Below are 26,061 nucleotides of genomic sequence, written 5' to 3' on the forward strand. Positions count from 1 at the left end.
TTTAGAAGTAAACTAAGTTTTATTGCCTATGCAACATGAATCTGACCTCTGGACAGTTTAGAAGTGAACCATTTTTATCTTACCAAACATGTGCTCTTTTTCTATGCGAGGGAAAGAGGGAATCTTTGGAAGGAAATTAGAAGGGCATATTTCAAAGGTCTAACAGACTATATTTCCACACTTGGTTGAATATTTTTGATTTAAACTCTCTGCTGGAGTTCTCTCACCAAATAAGACTTGTCCCAAACTCCTTTTATATCTATATTTTTTTCCTTGTCACCAACACATTCTACATTTCACTGTGTGTGCTCTCAATAATGTTTTCTTTCTATCTTGGCAAAAAGGAAGTAGATAAATGCAATGAATGAAGAAAATGAACAGAACTAGTTCTGACCTAAGTATCTGCTGACATAAATATTAGTGAATAACTTAAACATCATTTTAAGAGGCCACTAGATCTTTAGGATCTTATGAGCACAGTACTGCCCTTTTTTCATTCCATACAATTGAGGTAAAAATGACCAAGTGTCACAATGTCCTCTGCAGTTTATAAAAAGTTACAACTGGGATCATGAAACACAAGGTAACATACTTCGTTAAGTCTGAGCAAACTTACTTATTTCCCCCCCAATTTCCCATGGTCAGTTTGACCTCATTAAAAAGGTTAGGAGTGTAACTTTACTTAAGATTACATAGCAGAGTTGTTTTCGTATTAGCCAGACTCACCAGTTCATCTGTTTTGTCAAAGAAGTAGACATTCCAGCCATCAACTAGAATTTCGGGTTTCTTTGGCTCTTGGTATATCTAAGAAAATAAATATTAAGACTATCAGGACAGGAGCTTAGTGCTTTTGAGATGTTTTCAAGTGAGTGTGAAAGCGTAACAGGGTAGAATCCAATGCTGTGCGAGCAAAATTCCAGTCCTGCAACAGGACTTCGCTTTCCTCTCTTCCCCAGTCCCCACCGCATTCCCAAAATCTGTTCCAGAAGGTCTCCTGGCAGTGCAGAGCAGTTTTTGAGCGTCTGTAGGGGCTACAAGAAAGGGATGTGGGTGGCGCTGTGGGTTAAACCACAGAGCCTAGGACTTGCCGATCAGAAGGTTGGCGGTTAGAATCCCCGCAATGGGGTGAGCTCCCGTTGCTCAGTCCCTGCTCCTGCCAACCTAGCAGTTTGAAAGCACGTCAAAGTGCAAGTAGATAAATAGGTACCACTCTGGCGGGAAGGTAAACGGCGTTTCCGTGCACTGCTCTGGTTCGCCAGAAGCAGCTTAGTCATGCTGGCCACATGACCCGGAAGCTGTACGCCGGCTCCCTCGGCCAATAAAGCGAGATGAACACCGCAATCCCAGAGTCAGCCATGACTGGACCTAATGGTCAGGGTTCCCTTTACCCAGCCACAAGAAGGAGGGAAAGGCGAAGTCCCTATGCATAATGTTGTGCGCGCACACACAGGCTTAAAGTGTGTACCTCTTGAAGAACAGGAATGACAGGAGGGTTTCTCTGCTGAAGGAAGTAGAGCACCATTAGAGTATAGGCATAGGAAGATAGGCTGCCTCTAGATGCATCACCAATATCACACATCTGAAAAGAGGGGTGGAGTAGAAATTAGTGGAAAAACTTAACGGGTGTCACTTTTTCTCCCCCAGTTAACTAGAACATTGATGTACCTTTGTGAAGACTTTCATTGTATAGCAGAGATATTTTACTCTTGGATCAATAGCTGCATAAGAGGACAAGAGTCTTGTGTTATGCAGAGCCTAGAAAGAAATGAGATCAGAATTTTGAGATGGATTGGTGAAGGAGGAGAGCAACTGTATGACTTGGAAAGCTCTCTGAAATAGCTCAGTCAACAGAAACAGCATTATTTCAGAAGCATGCAATTGGAGTGTGGAATGTGGCCACAACCACAATTTTTTTTACTTGCTATCTAAAAATTAAACAACCTCGTTTTTAAAATACCAAGTGAATAAAACACAGAATTTCAACAAAAATATGCTCAAAATCACAGTGCATGTTTGGACAGATTTTAATATCAGCCATTTCTACAAGTGAAGTGACTACCTTGACTTATTTATTTTTTTGATTTCCCAAACTCTGTTGATCAGTTGTCCACATGAACCCCATTTCTGTTCAACACGAATACGGAAGAACTCATCAATGTAATTTGGAAAGCTGTTTTTCCTCCATAACAGTAGCCCCATATCCCATTTGCTATATCTCCAGTGGCTATTTGAAGAAGTGCTTGAATTTCAACTAGGAGATGTTCTTACCAATGTATTATACAAGCTGATGTCTACTTCAAGACCACTTCGTACATGAAAGAACTTGACAATTGGCACTTTAGCAGTTGTTATCGGTAATATATTTCTTAGACCTATGGAAGTACAAAAATGAAGATTTATACCAGTTGAACTCCATAGGAATGATGTTGGCTGAAATTCAGCATTGTTAAGTACACAATGATACCTAGGCCACAACCCTATACAGAGTTATTCAGGAATACATCTCACTGAACTGAACACATCTCATTTTCGGCAGTGGTTTTCAACCATGTTCCAAGACATACTTAGGAAGCCTAGGGTTCCATGGAAGCTTATCAGGGATTCCTCAATGTGAAGAACAGTAACAGAAGACAGACAACTTGCACACTACTATTGATCTTTTTCTGCAATTAACACCCACAGGGGAGTGCTGAGTGTATTACAGAGCACAGTCATTTCAGGAAAAGTGATGGCAAGGCCTCAAAGCCCTGGCTAACACACTCTACAAATGCCTAATAACGTGCCCCCAAAGTTTTAAAGCTATGGGCTACAACATGCCTGGGTTTTCCCATACACTTTGTCCAGTTTTGACAATTCCACCCAGAGGCCATTTTCGGCGGATAAATCTCGCCTATGTCTGGTGCATTCTGGACGTATGGCAGCCCTAATTAACTATGACCAAGCTGGCAATGACAATGTTCTTCCAAAAGAGAACAACATGAATCCACACAGATCTGTCTAGTGTATTTGTTTTTAGCTTTAGAAATATCTATGAAGTGCTAGCAGCCTGGCTACAAGAAGACCTGGCTTCATTACTGTTATTCCTCCTAAATTTTATATCTTCATCGTTTTATGCAGACAAAGGCTATGCTAATTGTGCTATTTTTTTTTTGTTAGGTTTATTCCATCACCACCATTTTAGGTCATTGAAAGAACCGATTTGCACACTTTATGGCAACTAACTTGGATGTTTTCGTTTTGATTGTGGACCAATGGCTAAGGGCAGACAGAGTCGCAGATATGTGGGCTAACAGACTTTAAGAATGTATCGCTATTATTGCAGACAGACCAATACTATCAAGTATTGTGCATCCAGGAGGGCAAGGGGGGGGGGGGAATTAAAATTTGATTGTTAGGATTGTGTACCAAAAATCAAATGAATGCATGCTAAATCAGGGAAGATGGCCAGTCCACCAATAACTAAGCTAAATTTCTCCATTCATTTATGACATAAATGATATGCAAAGAGAAGTCAATGCAAGTCGCTTTATGGTTTTCAGACATACTAGAAAGCTCTTGTGGCTAAAGTGCATCAAAGGCCTGATCCTAAATTTAAACTCCTTTCGTGAGTGTTTTGCATCGGCAGAATCTGAAATTCACAAACACCCTCACACAATTCATGTTCCTGTGTGCATGGTTTAAAAAACAACAACATACAAACCAACCACATTTTAAGCAACAGTTACCTGAATGTTTCTTGAGCACTCTTGCAAGTTCTTCAATAATCCTTATACAGTCAAGTCCCTGTGATAAAAAAGAATACATCATAATCCTTTTTTAAAGCTTTAAAAACACAGCAATACGACAAAGCTTAAGGGAAAAAATTGCTCCCCAATATTACAATTGCCAGCATTACAATAGGCAGATCAATGGCTATAACACACAGACCTAGTGAAGTTGCCCCACTGGAACAGGAAGTTACATCTGCAAAATGTTTTTGTTCTGTTTGTTGGAATGTTTTTTTCTTTTAGATTTTTGTAAGAGGCAAAACCTAATTAAAATTAATTTTAAAAAACAAAATAAAAATTTACATCTGCAAAATGGGACTTCCTTACCACATATGCTCCCCCATCCCTTCAGAGGCCTGGTAGAACCCATATAATGGATGCACCGGGAGAGGAGAGCAAGAGAAAGATGTGGTGAGTAGAACTCCTTTGCTTACAGGACAACTTCACTAGATGTAACCCAGTGTATGTATGTGGGTTTCTTTTAAAGGTCCTCTCATTCATATTGCACTTTTCTTCTATCATGAACCTGAGTGTGTAACAGATCAATCCATACGGCTATTAGAACCTCCAATTTAGAAAACGGCAAACATAAACTTGCTGTTGCACTCAACATCTCACAGCCCTGGTCAGATTTTGTCTGGCTATCCAGGTAAAATTTCACAAGGGGCTTCCCAATGGAACCTTTCATAATTCCAGTTTCTTGTTAAGGCTAGGAGGGAGGGGGAGAAAAGTAAAGACACTTTTTTCTGTTTCCTGCAAGAGACAGACCAAGGCCAATCTGCTATTGGGAAAGTGTCTCAAGACTGGTCACCCTGAACAAGCAACAGCACTAATGTGTACAGGTTGCCCGCAAGACACAGGTGTCTCTTTCTTTTGCCTTCCCGTGCAATAGGTTGCTGTACCCAACTACACCAGATTTACATAACAAATAGACTGTTTTCAAGTGCAAATTGTTGTGACTTTGTTTATTCTCCTTCCCACTTCACACATCTGAAGCAGTTGCCAAGGAAAGCTGTGCATTTTTTTTAAAACCCCAGAAATAAACAGTCACCATGATCAAGGTGTCACTAATATTTTAGGAGCTATGTCGGTGGTTTTATGCTGGTATCAATGCGACAACAGCATTGTAAGTGGTAGATTCAGGTAGGTAGCCGTGTTGGTCTTACGCAGTCAAAATATATAAATATATAACATATAAAAAAATAGTCCAGTAGCTCCTTAAATGTAAAGGTAAAGGGACCCCTGACCACTAGGTCCAGTTGTGGCCGACTCTGGGGTTGCAGTGCTCATCTCGCTTTATTGGCCGAGGGAGCTTCCGGGTCATGTGGCCAGCAGGACTAAGCCGCTTCTGGCGAACCAGAGCAGCGCACGGAAACGCCGTTTACCTTCCCGCTGGAGCGGTACCTATTTATCTACTTGCACTTTGACGTGCTTTCGAACTGCTAGGTTGGCAGGAGCAGGGACTGAGCAACAGGAGCTCACCCCGCCGCGGGGATTCGAAAAGCCGACCTTCTGATCAGCAAGTCCTTGACTCTGTGGTTTAACTCATAGTGCCACCCGCGTCCCTTTTAGCACCTTAGAGACCAACTAAGTTTGTTCTTGGTATAGGCTTTTGTGTGCATGAAGAAGTGTTGGTCTCTAAGGTGCTTCTGGACAATTTTTTTATTTGAGCATTGTAAGTGATTACTGATTACCCACTTTGATGTAAAGGAAAAGAAAGTGGCTTTATCTGAAATCCATCTGGAATCTAAAAGAGTGAACCTGGTCATTTATCAGCCTCTCTTGTTTTCTTGCACTGAATAGATTATGATTAACCAGACATGTCTGTGTGTGCACGTGGAACATTATCAGCTTAGGGAGGGAAACCTGAGAAAGATGCTTAGTAGATCAGCCTGTGTCTTCCAGAGGAGTGAACTTTTGCTGGCACAATGGAATCTCCTCTTCTTCTGCCCCCTGCACTCCCCCCCCCCCCCCCCCGAAATCTGTACTGGAGGTTTGGAGAATCCTCAGGAGGAGGGGAAGGGGAACAAGAGGAAGGGGAAACAGCCCACTGTGCAACTGTATATCACCCATAAACACACTTATTTGTACTTGTCATGCTGCTCATGTTAAAAAGGCTACCTCAGCTGTTTCCAGACCATCAACTGTCATACAAATATCGAGATCACTTTGCTTGAAGCCAAATCCATTCTTTGAAGAGCCAAATAAGTTTAATTTAGTGCCTGTAAAGGAGGACGTATTTCAGAGAATTATTTAAGCACATTAGCATTTGTTAGTAATAAATATTGGACAATTAGGCCAAGAATAAAGAAAACGAGCTGTAATAAATATAAAGCATGTCCTTAAAATTTCTGCTAGGTAACACATTCTGTAGTAACTGGATTGAGATTAGTGACTTAAGGCCATCATAAAAATTACTTTAGTACTTTGAAAATAAATATAATCACAAAGAACACCTGAAAACTCTTGTCTGATGAAATTTTCAAGATTTTGCCGTATATATTCACGAGCCTGGTCTTCTATAATGTTTGGAGCAAAGTCCTCTGTTGAAGAAACAGCATGTATTCATTTAAAAGGAGAATTATGATAGCAAGTAGATGCACTAGACAGATAATTTATTCTATAATAATAATACTATGCTACATGTTAATTGACTGATGGTATATTTAGTTAACTCGAAGCATCAATATGAAATCTATAATGCAATACCCAATGCTGTTAGTCTAAAGTAACAGAACCAATTAAAACTTATACATCTACATTTTTGGACAAAAAGTTTACGATTAGACTGTATCTTATATTGTGGTAAGCAGTGATGTAAGAACAAAGACATATACTTTACATTTTATATTAAATGCTAGTTAATATACAACTTCCCAATGAATGTATATTTTAAAAGTATTTCATGGGTTTTAAGCAATACGCATTAGTGTACAGCCTCAGCAGTGGACCTGGTTTGGAAATTGCCAAATAGCTGCAAAACAGTGAGGGATGGCATGATTGGCAGCAGAGAAAATTGCAGGTAGGTAGAGGCACTTAATTCTTCCAACTACTTCCAACTTTCTTCTGCTCTCATCTTACAACCCTACCTCCGGAAATCATTTTCTCCAGCGATCTGCAAACACACTCCCAAACTCTAACTTGGCAGAAGATTGTTGAGTGGAAAATAGCCCAATTTTGGGAAATACTAAGAAAAATTACTTGACCCTGTTTATTTTGTACAAGTATTAATTTCCAAAAACTTCCAACCAAAATGAAGTTCAGTCCACTTACTATAACACTGGATGCACACTTGATCCAAAGTATTTAAGAACTTGGGTGTTAATGGTGGCAAAGGGTCTAGCTCAATTTTTTTGAAGTCTTCTGGGCAGTCCCTCTTTAGATGACCTTCTCGCTTACAGAGGCTACACACAACTGTAGGTGACTGTATCAAAGAGAAAGGAAGACATACTTAAAACTTTTCTTTTCTCTGAGCTAAATTACACTCTCAAGCTTGCTAAATGATAAGTTGGAACAAGGCCTGGTAGGAGACAGCAAACATCACCTAGCTTAAAGTATAAATGGGGAGATAATGAATATATCTGTTATCAGGAATGGCCAGACTATGGTCAATGACACTCCCTGTACATCAGTAACAGCTTATCATATTATACATGTCTGACTGCAACTTCCAACTGTCATGTCATACTGACCGTGTTTAAAGTCTACCATGCTATTTGCTCAAACCTGTGAATATTTTGAAACGTGGCAGAAACTCAAAATAACAGTCAGCTTGATTATGGATTGTAGAAATTATAATGCATCAATGGAATTCTTTTCATTTAAAAAACAAAAAACTTGTTCCTCTAGTCCCGATTTATGACTCTGGAATTAAATGACATTTGTGGGGCCAAACACACAGCCTCTAATGTAGATGAATCCTACCTCTACAGATTACAATGCAATGGAATGAAAGAACTGCAGCATAAATAGTATTTTACAATTTGGATGTTATATTACCTTGCCTTTTGTGAAAGAGTATTTATTGAACTCATAGAAGAAGTCAGTTTTGCCACATTGGTCTATGAGCATGTTGCTTTCTAAAGATGCTTCTTTTTCAGCATTATCTTCTTTATCCAAATCTGCCCTTGGAGGTTCATCTGCATTCTTCCTAAACTCACTGTCTTCATATTTGACAGAAATAAACAATTCTTCCTCTTCCGATAGAGGCTCTTCAACGCCAGATCCAGTGTATGTGTTATCCAGCTCATCTTCAGTATTGATAACATTACCAAGTTGTCTCTGGTTTATGATACTGTGAACTTCCTCCTCCTCTTCCTCTTCCTCCTCCTCCTCTTCTTCCACTTCCTCCTCCGAATTATCCATTTCAAATACTTGCTCCTGAGTTGCTGGTTCCAGTTTGATCAGGGAATCATCCAGTTCATCAGTTCCTTCTGTGCTCTCTGCATCCATGTCAACCTTATCGTCTAGTCCACCGCCGCATTCTGAACCAAACCCGTCAAGAGCAGCTACTGTATTCTGAAAATTCTCCATATCAGAAATGCTGTCAGTTTCAACATCATGCTCACCAGCTGGAACGGCAAGATCTCCACTTTCACTGTCTTCATCCAAACCTTGATTGATACCCAAACGTCCCTGCCATTTTCTATCCCGTTCGTGCCCATCTTCTTCTTCCTCCTCGTTTCCACTCTCCGTCTCCTCACAGCTCGGTTTATATTCCTCATTGTCGCCCGAAATAAATTCCTCAATTATGCAGTCTGAATCCTCATGGGAAACACCTAAATGCTCTATATCATCTGCCAACTGCTCTTCCACAAAGCTTTCAGCACCAAACACCTGAGAAGGATCCAACGCAGGTTCCTGAGGAAAATAAGAACTTTTCATGCTAGCCGTTACACAGCTGTCCATTGGCGATTTCTCTGCCTCGTCATGTGCAATTTGTATGTCAGGGATGCCAGGTTTAAGAGCGCTCTTCTCCGGCTCTGAGAGTGCCAAGGATTCAGAAGGTCTCTTTTGGTTGTTTTTTGTACTTTGTTTATGGGGCAAGGCAAAATACTTGTAAGTTGCCCGTAAGCAGTGAAGAATATATTCATAAACCAGTTGACTATTAAGGGTTCTTGCCACATTCCTCTTCACAGAGTAAGGATCTGGGGGAAACAAGAGTCAAAGTCAACTATATCTGACTGAAGGTGTTACAGTAGGTCTTAATATTATCATCCCCCCCCCCCCCCCCAAGTCTAGGTGGATAATAAGATTTCCTCTTGGCACTCAAAAGATCATAAAGGAGGCATCAAGTGAGCATCTCTGGGAAGCCTCTCTCCATAGCAGACACCCACTTCACAGATTTATCTATCACATCTGAGGCATGAATAAAACACACTTAAAGCTACATAAACAGATGGCTATTAAAAACCCACAGGATTTACTTCAATCACTGAACTTAAGAGAAAGCAATGAAGCTTTTTAGCCAACAGCAAGCTACAGAAAGCAGGAGTGGCTAACCTTTAGCCCTACAGCTGCCACCAGTCCTGACCATTGGCTACTCTGACTGGGGCTGATAGGAGTTGAGAGTCCCAATGCAATAAAACCTGCCCACCAGGTGATATGGGTCATTATGCCCGGACTGTGAAAATTCGCTCATTGACAATAGGTCAAAACATTTTCATTTAGGTGAGCATGCTTGTTGAGTCCAACTGCCCTGGTTTTGGGGGGTGCTATTGTTACTGTTCAAAGGGACACGGGTGGCGCTGTGGGTTAAACCACAGAGCCTAGGGCTTGCCGATCAGAAGGATGGTGGTTTGAATCCCCATGATGGGGTGAGCTCCCGTTGCTCGGTCCCAGCTCCTGCCCACCTAGCAGTTCGAAAGCATGTCAAAGTGCAAGTAGATAAATAGGTACCGCTCTGGTGGGAAGGTAAACGGCATTTCCGTGTGCTGCTCTGGTTCACCAGAAGCGGCTTAGTCATGCTGGCCATATGATCCAGAAGCTGTACGCCGGCTCCCTCGGCCAATAAAGCGAGATGAGCGCCGCAACCCCAGAGTCGGTCACGACTGGACCTAATGGTCAGGGGTCCCTTTACCTTACTGTTACTGTTCATGGAATGTGGTTATTACTTGAGTTTATTCTGGTTTTGATGGTTTTATTGTTTTATACTTGAAACTGTAAGCCACCCTGAGGGTCTCCATAGGGATGGAAAATAAGAAAACGATTTTCATGAAATAGATGTATATTTATCAGAAATATTTTGCAGCAAATGATTCTCTCTGGGAGCTTACTTTACACAGCTGCTTGAGGTGAGGTGGGGCGGGGGCAGGGCGTAAACCACCTAATCTTTACCTCCAAGTGATGCAGTGATAAAACTGCTTACTGCATTGGCCCGAATATAAGCCACAATTTTTTTCTAAATTCAGGCCATGAAAAGTTAAAGTGTGGCTTATATTCGCAACCTTATCATGCGGCTCCCCTCCCCAGCCCCCGAAGCAGCCCAGGAGTGCAGAACGAAGGCGTGTGTTGAGATTCTTGCACTGCACTGGGTTAGACTAGATGGCTTTAGAGGTCCCTTCCAACTCATGACCAGCAGGCGCACAGAGGTGGCTTGCCATAAAGAACCAGTAGTAATGGAGACCAATGTAAAGGCATGCTCAGTGGAACTGTTGTTCCATGCGCCACGGCCAAAACCAAGAGTCCTTAGACAGTCGTAATGAACACAAATAGAGAAAACAAAACTTAGTCTGAGTTTTCTCAGCTAATACTGACAGTAAGACCTGTCTGGAGGTTTTTAAGCAGAGATTGGATGCCCACCTATCATATATGATTTAGTTGAGATTCCTGCATTGCAGGGGGTTGGACTAGATGACCCCAGGGTCCCCTCACACTCTACAGTTCTAAGATTGTATGATTTGAGTGGTACCTACTTAAGAAGAATGTCAAAGGAGGGGGAAAGGATAGTCTGCTTTAAATGCCAAACAATACACATTTCTCCAACAGGTAATACAAATTGGACCTTCCTGCAAACAAACTACTTTCATATACCTTCCACAGCAATCCGCTTTTTAGGCCAGTCCTTCGATTCACGAGACACTTTTTCTTTGAGGCGTATGCTAATGACTAAGTCAGCCAAATTAAACTCCAGGGCGTAGAAACGAAGCAGTTCAACCCAGAGCTGTCCAACTGGGACTAAACATTGATGATCCGAATCAAACACTAAAGGAACCTGCCAGTTAAAACAAAGGCTGGATTATCTTATTTGCCTGGCATCTGCGCTCCAAAGCCGAAAAAAAGGCAGTATCACACTTCGGCCTAGATTTTGATGATTTGAGTTCAAGTGAAGTACAGTGGACCCTCGGGTTACGTACCTCTCTGGATACGTAATCTTCGGGTTGCGAAAGCGGCAAACCCAGAAGTATTTTTCCGGGTTTCGTCACTTGTGCATGCGCAGAAGCACTCAGCACGCTACACAAATGCACAGAAGCACTCTATTGTGCTGCGCACATGCGCAAAAGCGGTGCCTCTGGTTATGGATTTTTTGGGGGTCTGCATGAACCCCTGGAATGAATTAAATTTGTATCCAGAGGGTCCACTGTAGGAGAAAAAGAGCTGTAATCTGGAATTTACCATATATTCCCCTGTACTGTATTTGCATTCATTCACTGTCATGCTGGGACCAAGTAAGCCTGCACCCCAAATGAGCCCACCAGGGGAGCGAGCAGGTGGCCTAGGAACGCCTTCCCACACTGGGGAATGAAGGGAAAAAAGCCTTTCTCCTCTTCGTCTCTCCCTCCACGCTACTGTCACCAAGGAAAGGAAGTTTGCATTTAAAAACAGCAGACTTCCTTCTCTGGGAGGCAGCAGAACAGCACGGGGACATGAGGGGGAGACTTGCTCCCCTTCACCCACCACCAGTGGTAGCAGGAGAGCACAGGGGTAGGCAAGCTGTGAGGTGATGCTTCTTTTGGCCAAGCTGTAAAGCTAAATGGGCGGAGGCAGCAGCCCCTAGACAAGGGCTAATAAATTTGCAGCTGTATAGTGCAACCCCGTACTCAGATCAGCAAGATGTGCAAAAAAATCATGGGATTAGATAATACCGAAGTATTTTAGGGACCCAAAGACAGACAACAGAATTTCTATCTGACATTATTCCAGCTGGAAGTACAGGCATACCTCTTGTTATGTTTGCTTCAGGTTGCGCGTTTTCAGGTTGTGTCCCGCGGCGACCCGGAAGTACTGGAAAGGGTTACTTCCGGGTTTTGCTGCTCGCGGATGCGCAGATGCGCAAAATGATGTCACGTGCATGTGCAGAAGTGGTGAATCGCGACCCGTGCATGTTGCGTTCTGCTCATGTTGCGAACAGGGCTCCGGAACGGATCCCATTCGCAACCAGAGGTACGACTGCACTTGACTTCAAACATCAGATTATCAGAGCACAAGCTTCATTAGAGAGGATCTACCAAATATTTTGACATAATTCTTCAAAATCATCAGACAGTACCTTCAACAGACACATGTATAAAAAAAGTGTTTGAGGCAATATAAAAAACAGCAGAATAGTTTCTTGTTTAATTCTAGATTGCTGCTACTTTTAAAAAATAAAAGTGTGTGAAGGGTTTAAAACTTAAATTCCAGTCTTAAAATTGATACCTTTCCCCGCTTAGGAGAAGTTTCCTTTGAAGAGCCAGGATCCTCGACAGCAGGATTGTGCTCCCAGACCACAATGTCATCTTCAACTTCTTTTAGATTGAAGTTCACTAGTTTGTTCAATGAAAACCCTCCAATCTAGCAACAGGGGAAGAGAAAATGATTAGAAGTCAAATTCCTCTCAGCAAGCTTCCCGTGAGTCTAGGATTATCCCCCCGAACAGTCACTGTCCACTAAGACCCCACCAAGCTTCAAAAAAGACTATAAATTTTTCTTCCAGTTCCTCATCGCTTTGCACATACAATGTTATCTCCTCTGACATTACTTTTGCTAGTCACATGGCTTATAGATGACTTGGATTTTTTGTTATGAGCCAATACTGCTACCTTAATTTTTTGCTTTATGTCTGCCTTTCTTGTTGTTGTTTTTTAAAAAAACACCACATACACACCCTCACCTTCCTAAAATTGCACTCGAGGTAGCTTGTCAAGATCATCGATATAAATACAATAAATAATCTAAACATATAAAAACAGGAGCCAAACCAAAACTATTGTTATAGCAGGAGAAGAAGAAGAAGAGTTTGGATTTGATATCCCGCTTTATCACTACCCAAAGGAGTCTCAAAGCGGCTAACATTCTCCTTTCCCTTCCTCCCCCACAACAAACACTCTGTGAGGTGAGTGAGGCTGAGAGACTTCAGAGAAGTGTGACTAGCCCAAGGTCAGCCAGCAGCTGAAGGTGGAGGAGCGAGGAAGCGAACCCGGTTCCCCAGATTGCAAATCTACCGCTCTTAACCACTACACCACACTGGCTAAAATCTTGCACACTGGTAAAATCTTGCACAGGTGAACGGGTTGACTCTTCAGAGACTCTGGACCCAAATAGTTGAGCGTGTTAAAGTTCAACATCAGCACTTTGAACTGTGCTTGGAAGATATGGTCATCATCACAATCCCTGTTAATAACTCCATCACCATGTTCTGAACCAGATGAACTTGGGATTTCATCAACCTGAATACTGTGACATCATCTGCTAACCTCACTGTTCCGACAGAGACAGACAGACAGACTCCAGGTAATTTATTAATTTAAGTAGCACTAGTATCAATGCAGGTCCTTGTGGGACCTCACTGTTAACTCTCTTCCACTTAACAATTTGGAAGAGGGTTTTTTTTTTGTCTTACATCATAACTGCTAGTTCACCTAGGAGTCTTTGGTAAAGAAGTTTCTCCAAAACCTTTTGAAACCTCATATATTTGCCAGATCAGATGTGAATTGCAAACCATGATTTCATCAGATTGGGGTGTATTAAAGCTGTGCACGTGAGGAAAGAAAGAGGAAACATTTGAGCTTGTGGAACTCAGACGATTGTCTAGATGCTGCTACTGTTTGAAATGCATTCTTTCTCTCTCTTCAATACTTTTTATAGAAGTTTAAGAAACCTTTATGCAAGGCACGCTTACCCATGATCCTAAATATACAGGCAGAAAGGGCTCTTTCCTCTGTTGCAGAAAGAAAATGACCATTAAAGCAAAGACATAAGGTGGTAAGCCACCCTCTTCAGGACGATCTGCACAACAGAGCTATAAGAAAGGAAAAGGAAACATTCATTGAAGAGCACTGCGAGCAAGCTTCAGAATCCTATTAGATGTGGCCTGCTGTTAAGGTAATGCTGCTATAGTATGGAGATCACAAGCACCCTGCAGGCTCACATCCTTCTATGTCCCCCACTTTCGATGTGTGAATCCCCCCCCCCCCACGGCTTTCATGTTTAGAGCAAAGATAGAGAAGTGTTACATATGAACAGGAACTTTCACTCAGATAAAACTGTTTGCAAACCCACAGCTAGCCAAGCATCATTGTATCTATTAACACGCTACCATTATCAGCTCTGAAAATGAACAGAATGGGACAATTTACGCATCAGAGGAGGGGCAGAGGAAGGTGTGTGAGCTCAAAGAGCACTTCCAATCACCTAACTGTGATTATGATATCAGGAAACATAATGTCTGTACTTCAGTGGACTTCAGTACTGGGTTCAGATCTCGAATCCCTGATTTGAGTTTTCATTTTTTTTAAAGGAGGTAGGAAACATGGCTTTGAAAGTTTGGGCAATGGATTTTAGTGGACAAAAATAAGTGTGATTAGACTCTGCCCATGAATAGTTATGATCACACATAGCCAGGATTACAACAGAAGCTATCTGTTCCAACTATGTCATACCTTATGAATACTTCTGTGCTTGGTTAGATATAGATACATAGGTGGAACAGGTCTTACCTCCAGGGTCTTGTCTGATTTGGGCCAAAAATCTCTTACAATCAGGAGAGGTATCACTTGAAGCACCAAGCTATATATAAAATAGCTAACTTGAAGGGGCTGCCTCAGGTTTCTACCATTTCCCAATCACTTGCTGTGACTACTGTTTCAGAGTTATAGCAAGTTGGAGGCCACATAAATTCTTCAGAAAGAAGTATGTTTCCTAATCCAATATTCAAATGCTACTAATCAGAGTTCAGGTGTTGGAAAATTTAGCTGTGATTGTCTAAAGCTAACTTTCCCCCCATGTTTAAGAAACACATTATTTCAGATAGTAGCTGGCATGCAACATTCAATCATGAATGCAGAAAGGCTCAGCTAGCTCCAAAGCGTTAAGTACATTTGCTTAAATTAATTATATATACAGAATAAAGTTTTTTAAAAATTAAAAATGAAAGGACAGAGCACACATTGTACACACAACCTTAATCATGGCCAGTGTCAGAAAATGAGATATGAAAGCTAGGAGCTACATGGCACTTTAAACCGAGGTTATGGGCGCAACAACGGAATGTCTAGGTGTGCTTTTTAATAACAAGAATACAAAGCTGAAAATGAACGAACTGCAGCTAAAATATGTTCATTGTTCACATGGTCTAGGTCCTTTCCCTGCTCCCCCCCGCTAATATTCTTAAGAGGCTTTCTTCTCCAGTCTTCAGAGACTGGCTGGAAATGGGGAGGCAGAAAAAGGTCCTCCTTTCCTTCCACTCTGCAGTTTTAATCTGAAATCTTAGGTGCAGTATTGCGCCCAGAGCTCAGAAACTGCTCGAGCTAATAAAATTCCCTGTCGCAAAATGCGCCTAGAACAATGGGATTTTTGAACACTGATCATGGCAAACAATGCAAGTATTTGTGCTTTGCTACGAAGCCAGACTTACCTTGGCCCAGTGTCTAAAGGCAATTACCAGGGACACAAGAGGAGGTTCTAGTTTTCCTAGTTTAGCCAAGTGATTTGTCGTCAGCCAAGCGTTTTCATTCCCAGCACTTACTCTGCAAACAAGGCCACTAAAATGATAAAAGACAGATATGTAAAAGCCATATTTTCACTCCCTAGGAAAAGCAAACTAAGGGTAGAACTGGAAATGAGTGGATACCGCAGAAAACAGCATTTCCTTATTTCTCCCAGAAATGTGGCAGAAATAAGCAAGATATGACATCATGACTACAATGTTGGTGCATCACATGCTCTTCTACTAAATGTTATTCAGGAGGTGAAGAAGTGGAACAGCCGTGAAACTGATATTTTCAGTGGCAGTCACTGAATGGTTGGTTCTAAAGACTTAAATCACAGCCGCCATGATGTTTTTTAATTCACAGATGAGATACCTGCTTGAAGAGTGAGATTTTTCTATTTAGAGTTGAATCAGGCGGTTGGATTAACATGCAATAACAGGGGCAAGTGTTGCATATATAACAATCACAGTTGACATACTTGGGAATTATTGGATCCTAACTTATGGTTGCTTTATTATTGTATGAAAGCTCATTTGTATACTATGGTGAATCCTCATTAGCAGGGTTTGAAGAAAGACAGGCTAATGGATTGTCATCCTATCAAGGAAGTAGCTAGAAGAATTTCTGCTTAAATGTCTGTACTGAAGCTATAATAAATATATACATTATGACTGCATAAAACTCACTTGATGGGACGTGGATTATGCTTAATTGCAGTCATTACTTGCATTAGCCTTCTAACAGGTAATTATGCTTTGGAATAGAACTTTAATGACTCTTAAAAACTACGTTAGCCTACTTTTTAATAGATGATTTACTTACTTCAGTTGGTAAACAAGCACTATGTAAATGTAAACCATTTAATTATGCTATGGCTCTTATTAACATATTAATAAACTGTAACAGCTTTAAGTAAGTGGTGCTATGTAAATGGTTAGAAAAATATACCAGAGTGTAGTCCTTTCCCCTTTTTAATATTAAAGTTGTGTCAGCTGTTCTTGATGTTTCTCATAGCACAAATATGTCTACTGAGAAGTTCTGAGTTCAATGGGGCTTGCTACCAGGTAAGCAGGAACAGGATTGAAGCATTGGGGAGATATCCAACATTAGTCATCTTCAGAGTAGTCCCATCAAAGTCAATAGACCTAAGTAACTTAAGTCACAAGTCTACACTGAGCATGACTTAGCTTGATATTGTCTTAGTAAGACCCTAACCCTAAACCTATTTACAAGAAACTACAGCTGGGATAAGGCTTTATGCTTGCATCACATGTGGAAATTGCTTCTTTTTGCTTTGTTTCTTTTACCCTTTGAAGGCAAGGGTGCAGAACTGAAGTGATTCTTAGGGCACTGATGAGAGTGGAAGCAGCAGTCCTTACTGTTAGATTCAAATTTGTTTGCTCACATTACAATGGGAATCAATATATTTGGAATGATTTAATACAAAAGCCAACAGAGATGTGTGGATCTTTAATTTACATTGTTCAATACTATACACACACACAAATTTGCTATCAGAGACCTTTGTTTTTCTTTGCACACCACCACAGGCACTCTAGCATGGAAATCTGCATCAACATCAACAAAAGATTCTAAGAAGGGGAAAAAGAAAGCCACATTAATCATGGTACTGAAGAAAAATAAGATGTAAAAACTGTCTCACACACAGAAGAGCAGAGGAAAATCTTCTACTCCCTTGCTGGTCTTTTACATTCACATGTATGCAGTTTTCATGTGACAACTACAGCCATCCCTTTGATGCTATAATGTGCTGGTTCTCCTGATAAATACCTCTTCAATACATACAGGGTTCAGCTGTCAGTGGGCAAAACATTTGCCCATGTGAATGGAGCTTCAGATGGTCATCTGAATCCATTCTTAGACTGCAAAAATTAAAGACCAGAAGAAACCCTCTAATGATACTAATAAATAAAACTAGTCAGCAGCAACAACAACAACTGTTCCGCTTAAGCCACACAAACCCATGGGCCTGATCCTTCACAGCTTGACCAGTGGTTCAGGCCCTTAAAATGAGAGATGGAAATGCAGCAGGGTTTGCCTGTTCTTTCTCTCTTTTGAGTAAGTAAACAGAATTTTTTGGGCACAGTAGTATCTGTGCCATATTAAATCATACATTTGAAGATTAAGGTACTTATCTAAGTTTCAATTTACACACATATTTTGTCTTCAATCAGCTTCTATTAATTACCAAGGTATTAAAAAGGGCCACCAGCTACCTGTTTTTATAAGCATAATGGAAACAGGCAAATGAATATCTTTATCCAGACATGAAGCTTGGTCCACATGATGCTGATTAGGTGGCTGAGCTTGAAAAAACACCCGTAAAGCAAAGGCTCAGGAGTAATTACTAACAGTAATCATAATAATAATTTTATTAATTATACCCCACCCATCTGGCTGGATTTTCCCAGGCACTCTGGGCAGCTTACAGCATTATCTAAAAACTTCAAGCGTTAAAAACCTCCCAATAAAGGGGTGTCTTCTTAAAGTTGTGTAATTCTTCATCTTCTTGACATTTGAAGGGAGAGTGTTCCACAGAGAGGGCACCACTACCGAGAAGGCCCTCTGCCTGGTTCTTCATAGCTTCACTTCTTGCAGTGAGGGAACCAGCAGAAGACCCTCGGACTAGGAACTCAATGTCTGGGCTGAGTGATGGGGATGGAGACGCTCCTTCAGGTACACAGGGCCAAGGCATTTAGGGATTTAAAGGTCAGCACTGACACTTTGAATAGTGCTCGGAAACTGGGAGCCAATGAAGGTTCTTTAGGACCTTTTTAATGTATTTATTAAAGATGTGGAAGTATGTTATAAGAAGGCAAACCATGTTAAGATAATTGACAGGCAAACAGAACCAACAAAATGACTAGCGAGACAAGTCTACGGGCTATGCTTACACTCACAATAAAATGTGTGGCTTAGTAGTACGCAGATTGTACTTACTGATCAGTTTGTATAACTGACACCTCTGTTGGTGTAGAAAAAATCAGGAACGACTGTTTCAGAAAATGATGCACCAACTAGCATTAATTGCCAAGGACTACCCGTGTTACAAACCTTATTTTAATTATTGGTATTCGTTAGCCAATCTGCTTTATTCGGGGTTCTTAAAAATAGTTACAGTGGAGTTTTGTCCACCATCTTAATGCAGGTTTTGGAGTGAAGTGGCAATTCCTGATTCTAACCTGTGGAACCAGCAGTCAGTATTCCAGATAAATCAAGACAGAGTACAAGGACATAAGAACCTAAGAGCCCACTGTATGGCCCAGTATTCTGTTCTCACAGTGGCCATCCAGACATCAGATCACTTCCGTTTTCCTTCAATCTTCCCTTATAAACCATCTCTTTTAGCCTTTTCCTCGTATCCTGAATGAAGCCTTAACAACAAAGAGTTGATGGGTTGCGGTTGTGTATGGCCAAGTGCATACTATAGAGGTGTTGCCTCTTTTGCTGCTACCTGATACCTGCTAACACCCAGGCCCCATCAGCTCTAAGAACCATTTGGCTATACTTTTCTCCTGTAGCCAAAATTTCTGGGGAGCCATTATGTTCCATATGATTCCTCCATTCTTTTTCTCAAGCTATGGTTTGTTGGGCTTTGGATGAGCTGCTTTGAAAGAATTATAAATCAACCATTCCAATCCAGACGTCTATCTAGTACCATCTTCCACCACTGTGCTAATACTCTCTCCTCTTAGTTGCTGTATGAAAATAGGGCCAATGGGACCAATCATTAGATACAGGCAGTCCTGTCCACTGCCTACACTCAAGAGATACTGGTTTGGTGCTACTTGCACAGAAATGACATTCTCACCCGATGTGGGTGAGGACATGGCTAAGTCGAGATATGAATGAATGGGCCTTACCACTATTCTTCAGGCTCTCTTGTACAAGTAAGAGAACATCTGGTTGGGACATCTATAAAGAACAGCAAAACAAAAACTATAACATTTTAACATTTACTGATGTTATTATTTATTTTGAAATATTAGTATAGTACTTCATGACATTTAACTTGGGAAAACTAGCTGCCTGGTGGTACTTTAAAAAGAAGAGGTGGCTTTAATGCAAAAAATAAAATAAAAAATAAAATAAATTATGATAACCAGACAATCATTCAGGTCATGTATCCACAGCAGTGACCTGTAATCAGCGGAGGAATGACCGCTGGGGAAATATGCAGAAAGAAGAAAGACCATGGTACATCTGTGTCAGCACAACCGGACTCCCTCACTTGCCCCAGCTGCAACAAAACATGTCTTTCCCATATCAGTCTCACAGCCACAGCATGCGCTGTAACTCTCCAATGGTTTGACTCTTCCACTGTCTCTGGTGACAGATGGATGCCAACCAATAACCATATTAAAAAAGAGAATCTCATTAAAACTTTAGTTCACATCAATAGTTATTTAAGGTTTTGTATATGCATCTTTGCTTTGCTTTTATAAACTGCTCAAATTTATAACTTTCCCAGAGCTGTAGGCATGCACGTTGATTTTTATAGTACCATTATGGCTGCTATGAACCATGTAAACTTAATTTGGCAGCAAAGCTGCTAGAATCCCCTTTCTTTATACAATATTTCCTGAAGAAAATGATTACTTACATTAGCTGGAAACTGGATATCTAGATTTACATCTGAGTTTTTGAAACCAAATCTGCTGCAAGAAGAGCCATACAGTCTTAGAGAACAATCTATAGTGAATGAAAACGGAAAATTTCAATTTGAAATGCAGAACAGGGGAAAATACTTTCTTCTCCACAAAGAAGTCTTGACCAGAGCAGATCCAGGAACAACAGGGGTTTAAACTCCTCACATCCCTTCCTGGTTAACCTATGTTCTATCAATGTTTAAAGGACATGAATCTGATTTAGCAATCTTTAAGCACTGCTTATTTTTAGCCATTATGCTGGCTTCTCCTTTAGCAGTTCATCTATTTTACAGCGTCAGGTCTATATTTTGCATCAAGTAACTAAGAAACCATGGAAATACAACGTGGATCACAATTTGTTGAAGACAGTTATAATAAAGTGTTACCTGGCAATTTCTGATGCAATACACTTTCCATGGCAGTTTTAACTCCAAGCCGTTGTTCCAAGTCTTCATTGTTTAAACCAAACTCTTGCACTACTTTCTCAATGGCAACACCAATAGCTTCAATCTGCAAAGGCGTTGGTGGAGGTAGGGCAGTCAGCAGTTGTTGTTCTTGCTTTTCCTTTAGAGATAATATGCAAGAAATATATAGTTTTTTCTCTCAGAATCATTTTAATAATGTAAAAAGTACACAGTTTACCTACTTTTATTTCTCCATATTATTTTGGGGTTTTTTTGGGGGGGAGAGAACCAATTCTAATGTCCCTGCAAAGAGCATTTCCAAAAGTATGTCCTCTTACTAGCTAAAACATCACAGATAATATTTACTCACAGAAAAGCATTTCTTGTGCAAGAGAAACAAATGTAAGAAGATGTACTATGTACTCCTATTTGTATTGTGGTAGTAATGCGCATAACAGTTTGCAGAACAAAAAGGTCCCTAGGTAACCCAAGGAGCTTACAACATAAATTCAACGTTGTTTAGAAAAACGACAGCAAGGGTAACAGGCATCAACCTGGGAAGCCAGGTGCCAAGAGAAAAGAAAGGTATTGAGATGGTAAAAAAACCCACCAAAAAGAGGAGGGCAAGGCAGGGGATCTTAAGCAGGGTTCAAATCCATACCTTGCGTTTCCTGCTCATGCCCAGATCCAGCATGAACCAACTGCCCCAACTTGAAAGGCTTCCACAACCTTGTCACTTTCTGATCTCAGCTCTCTTACCCAAGTACATCCCTGGCTGCAACATTGGTTCCTCCATTCCAACCTCCCTCAGCTTCCTCAAGGTCTCTGGCTCCCACAAATGGCTTTGCTATTTTCCCCTTGCACCACCATCCGAAGACATCTTTTCCGGTAGGGATTTGGACTATTGAGTCAACAACTTTTCTAATCAACTCCCTAGAGCAAGCATGTGGCGCTGTGGGTTAAACCACAGAGCCTAGGACTTGCCGATCAGAAGGTCGGCGGTTCAAATCCCCGCAATGGGGTGAGCTCCCGTTGTTCAGTCCCTGCTCCTGCCCACCTAGCAGTTCGAAAGCACGTCAAAGTGCAAGTAGATAAATAGGTACCACTCCAGTGGGAAGGTAAACGGTGTTTCCGTGCGCTGCTCTGGTTCGCCAGAAGCGGCTTAGTCATGCTGGCCACATGACCCGGAAGCTGTATGCCGGCTCCCTTGGCCAATAAAGCGAGATGAGCGCCGCAACCCCAGAGTCGGCCACAACTGGACCTAATGGTCAGGGATTCCTTTACCTTCAGAGCAAGCATGGCTCACCTGCTTCAGCCCAAGGACTACATTAGCTGGTGCCAGCCCCCCTTGGCTGCAGGCCACTTCCTCTTGCACACACATGGAGATCACAACATGCACCTATTACCCCTCCCTGCGTCATCTCTATTGCTCCCTCCCTACTAGTTATAGGTCCCAAGCACAGAACATCCTGCCCTGAAGCAGGAAAGGTTGGAATAAGGTTGCTTGGGGGGGGCAATGTAGGGGCTCCCATGTTTCGCTGCTGCTGCTCATCAGCTACCATACTGACATGTGATATTTTGAGCTCTCTCTTAATAATCTGCACAACACACACACACAAAACCCCTGCAATGCTTCTATAGCTCTGACTGTCCATTGACTCACCTTTATGTTTTTCTTGTGTCTCTTTTCTTTTATATGCTTATGAGCAAAAGCCACCGACTCAATCAAAGTATCGCATAATTTGCAAGTGTATTTGGCTGTTGGGTAACTTCGAGGGCGCTAAGGAGAACACAATGTATTAAAATGTATTGATTTTAATTTATTGATTTCCTAAAATTTATTTACCGCTCGATCGTAGAAAACAACAACTTCAAAGTGGTTTACAGAAACATTTCAACTGTCATTTAAAATACAGTCATACCTCGAACGCCTTGGGAGTCTAACATTCTGGCTCCCAAAGAATCAAAAACCAAAAGTGAGTGTTCCAGTTTTTGAACGTTCTTTCAGAAGCCAAACGTCCGACGGGGCTTCTGCAGCTTCCGATTGGCTGCAGGAGCTTCCTGCATGCAGCCAATCAGAAGCCACGCTTTGGAAGTCAAATGTTTCGGAAGTCAAGCAGACTTCCGAAACGGATTCTGTTCGACTTCCGAGGTACGACTGTATACAAAAAGTTTAAACCACAATAAAATAGACTAAAACAAATCAAAGCTTCTACAAATATATCATTTCACAATGTTCCTGTCAAGACGAGTCACCTGGACTCAGAGTCAAACCATTTGCCAGAAAACATCTAGGATCATTTAAATAGCACTGAGAACTAGCATTTCAGTCCTATAGGAATGCTATGATATGTATCTTCATTCATGCTGAGCGGACCTTATTTCCAGTTCACTTAACAGCATAATCTTTCCTGCACAGGCATGATACTCATATTGAAACATCTAAGTACTACCTATTAAATCAGGCAGCTCTCCTGACTCTAAAAATTGCTTAAGGTCCAATAATGTGCCTTTGATTCAGATTTGAAATGATTTTTACATATTCATTCCTTGGGCCTAAATCTGAGCTGCACATTGATTACTTCAATATCTGTGATGACAAGTGAGAATTTTATTAATAAAAATCACCCAGACATTTCATATTCCTGGATCAGCTCAACATTTAAGTTATGTTAATGATTTTGTTGTGTGATTGGAATTTTTACAAGAGACTATGGATATGAGAGTTAACCACTTCAAAGGGATTCTTTCCTTGAGAAAAGAGGGAAGAATTAGACCTCTTGACGGACTAACTCGCAACACACACCCTCCTGAAAGTGTCTGCAACCATACAGAGATGTGACTTTTAAGAAGGATCTGGGTAAGCCTTTCCATTTTTTTATTCTAGTACTTTGGCTTATGATGTTTAACATGAATTACATCAGATCATCAGTGTATCACAGAAATGGTAAGAATAAGAATACTTATATAGCATTCCAGCTATGTCTCTGCTCTTTAGATTTTCTACCTATTGACCATTTTGCTGAATGTTAAAAAAACCTTCAAATATTAATACAGTACGTCTACTCTGCCCAATGCAAGATTCATTAAACCTAAGTAATAAATTACAGGTGTTCATCTAAATTATTGCTGCTCATCATAATGAACAAGCAGCAATATCCCCTTGTAAGCATTTTCAAATACATAAAAGTAATCTGTGGTTACTTGGGACGCGGGTGGTGCTGTGGGTAAAAGCCTCAGCACCTAGGGCTTGCCGATCGAAAGGTCGGCGGTTCGAATCCCCGCGGCGGGGTGCGCTCCCGTTGCTCAGTCCCAGCGCCTGCCAACCTAGCAGTTCGAAAGCACCCCCAGGTGCAATTAGATAAATAGGGAACGCTTACTAGCAGGAAGGTAAACGGCGTTTCCGTGTGTGGCTCTGGCTCGCCAGATGCAGCTTTGTCACGCTGGCCACGTGACCCGGAAGTGTCTCCGGACAGCGCTGGCCCCCGGCCTCTTGAGTGAGATGGGCGCACAACCCTAGAGTCTGTCAAGACTGGCCCGTACGGGCAGGGGTACCTTTACCTTTAATCTGTGGTTAAACATGTTCCTTGCTTTCCCAACTCCTTTCCCACCATTGTAGCTCTTCTCATTTACCAAGCATATTCCTAACTGGTATTCTTCAGTACCAATATTTGCACATTTCACCCCAAAACAAGAATATATATATATATATATATTGCAGAAATAGCTACCTTCCTCAGCCTGTAAATGAAGTCTCGCTTAAGTCGTTCTTCAGCCTGTTGAAGCCCCAGCAATTCTTTTGCTGTCAGCGAAGACTCATCTATAACCGGCCCATCCATATCCTCCTCTTGATCGTTTTCTTCTTTTCTTATCCGTCTTGATCTTCTTGGCTTCCTATGTTTCTTTGTTTCTTTTGAACAGTTATTAGAACAAAGTTGCTGTAAGTGCACGGCACAAATAACGACTGTGACCTTAGTGCGTTTCCGCACCTAAACAAACCATCGTTGAGAAACCATTCAAGCTTCAGATGGAATCTACAGTTGCGATGCAAAAACTCTTGAGTTTGCAACCCAACAAGGGAAGGCACAACATAACATAACATAAGGCACCTAGAATATGAAAAGATGTGCAGTACAATCCAGTGCCCCCATTGTACCCAGGAAGACTTCACTTGCAACTCTATCCTTTGCTCACTTACCTGGGAGGAAATCCCTTTGCCCTCTCACTAGCCATATATAAAACTTTGCTGTTACTGTGCATAGGGTTGCAGTCTTAAAGTATCACTGCTTTTATCTTCCTACAAATGCTGTTTTGGGAACCTTTTTAATGTACTTCTTAAAGAAGTGGAAGTACGTGATAAGAAGGCAAACCATGTTAAGATAATTGACAGGCGAACAGAACCAACAAAATGATGAAGTACATTGATGCGGATTTTTTATTTGGATTCTAATGCCAATAGGGTTGCTGTGGACCCCAGAAACTGCCTGGTATACAGTAAGCTCTCAACGTACACAGGGGTTACTTGCACTTAAAGTCAACGTTGCATATGGGTGGGACTGCCAGTTTCCCCCTCCCCCCGATGCCTGTCCCCTTTTAAAAATAAATAATTTGCCAAGCACATAAAGCTGAATGTATACAAGTTAAATGTGTGCAAGCTGCCAGGCTTACTAAATTTGCAAACCTTTTTTTGCCATATGAACCACTTCACACTCTGTGTACTCCTCAACAATTATGGGGGCAGTTGCCCTGTGTTGTTTAATTCCACCCCTGTTTTTCAGTTTTAAAAAAAGTTTAACTTACTTATGGGTCCAATTTACCTTTCTGGACAAATGGGAAAGTGAAACTATCAATGCCTAAGCTCATTGAGACCCCACCCCATCCCCAAGCAACTTCTCAAAATAGGGTAGGAAAACCTTAGCATTTTGCCTATATCAAAAATTCCATTTTTATGTGCTTATACTACTTCAAGAGCACTGTAATAGATTTTTATGTTTGTATGTGGATATCATATATATCATCTCTCTCTCTCTCTCTCTCTCTCTCTATATATATATATATACACACAGAGAGAGAGAGAGAGAGAGAAACAGAAACAGAACAAAATGTATGTATGTTCCTATACACACACAAAACTTATAAAGGACCCCAGGAGTCAATTTTAACACACACACACACACACACACACACACACACACACACACAAAGTTAATTCTGCTCCAAATTGGCTTTTATCTTAACATAGTGCAGACTCGCAACACTGATTTCTTTTTTGTAATATAGGTGGTGATCATTTCGCATGAGGGTTCCATAC

At 41.2% G+C, this 26,061-nt stretch overlaps 1 protein-coding gene across 1 annotated transcript in view; it reads right to left on the reverse strand.

Moving 5' to 3' along the window:
- Positions 1-26,061, reverse strand: part of TUT7 (terminal uridylyl transferase 7) — a 41,143-nt gene that overhangs the window by 8,545 nt on the left and 6,537 nt on the right. Inside the window, exons 3-21 of the mRNA XM_028749287.2 lie at positions 24,482-24,660; positions 22,414-22,530; positions 20,733-20,910; positions 20,301-20,389; positions 19,561-19,612; positions 17,199-17,268; positions 15,601-15,727; positions 13,867-13,986; positions 12,405-12,539; positions 10,800-10,980; positions 7,767-8,914; positions 7,041-7,191; positions 6,224-6,310; positions 5,889-5,989; positions 3,726-3,783; positions 2,269-2,372; positions 1,666-1,755; positions 1,466-1,579; positions 727-804 (exon numbers count right to left, since the gene is read on the reverse strand). Of these exons, the coding sequence (XP_028605120.2) occupies positions 727-804; positions 1,466-1,579; positions 1,666-1,755; positions 2,269-2,372; positions 3,726-3,783; positions 5,889-5,989; positions 6,224-6,310; positions 7,041-7,191; positions 7,767-8,914; positions 10,800-10,980; positions 12,405-12,539; positions 13,867-13,986; positions 15,601-15,727; positions 17,199-17,268; positions 19,561-19,612; positions 20,301-20,389; positions 20,733-20,910; positions 22,414-22,530; positions 24,482-24,660 (3,179 nt within the window). The remainder of the gene's footprint in view (positions 1-726; positions 805-1,465; positions 1,580-1,665; positions 1,756-2,268; positions 2,373-3,725; positions 3,784-5,888; positions 5,990-6,223; positions 6,311-7,040; positions 7,192-7,766; positions 8,915-10,799; positions 10,981-12,404; positions 12,540-13,866; positions 13,987-15,600; positions 15,728-17,198; positions 17,269-19,560; positions 19,613-20,300; positions 20,390-20,732; positions 20,911-22,413; positions 22,531-24,481; positions 24,661-26,061) is intronic.

This window comes from Podarcis muralis, chromosome 11 (genome assembly GCF_964188315.1).
Source record: "Podarcis muralis chromosome 11, rPodMur119.hap1.1, whole genome shotgun sequence".
Classification (NCBI taxonomy): Eukaryota; Metazoa; Chordata; class Lepidosauria; order Squamata; family Lacertidae; genus Podarcis; species Podarcis muralis.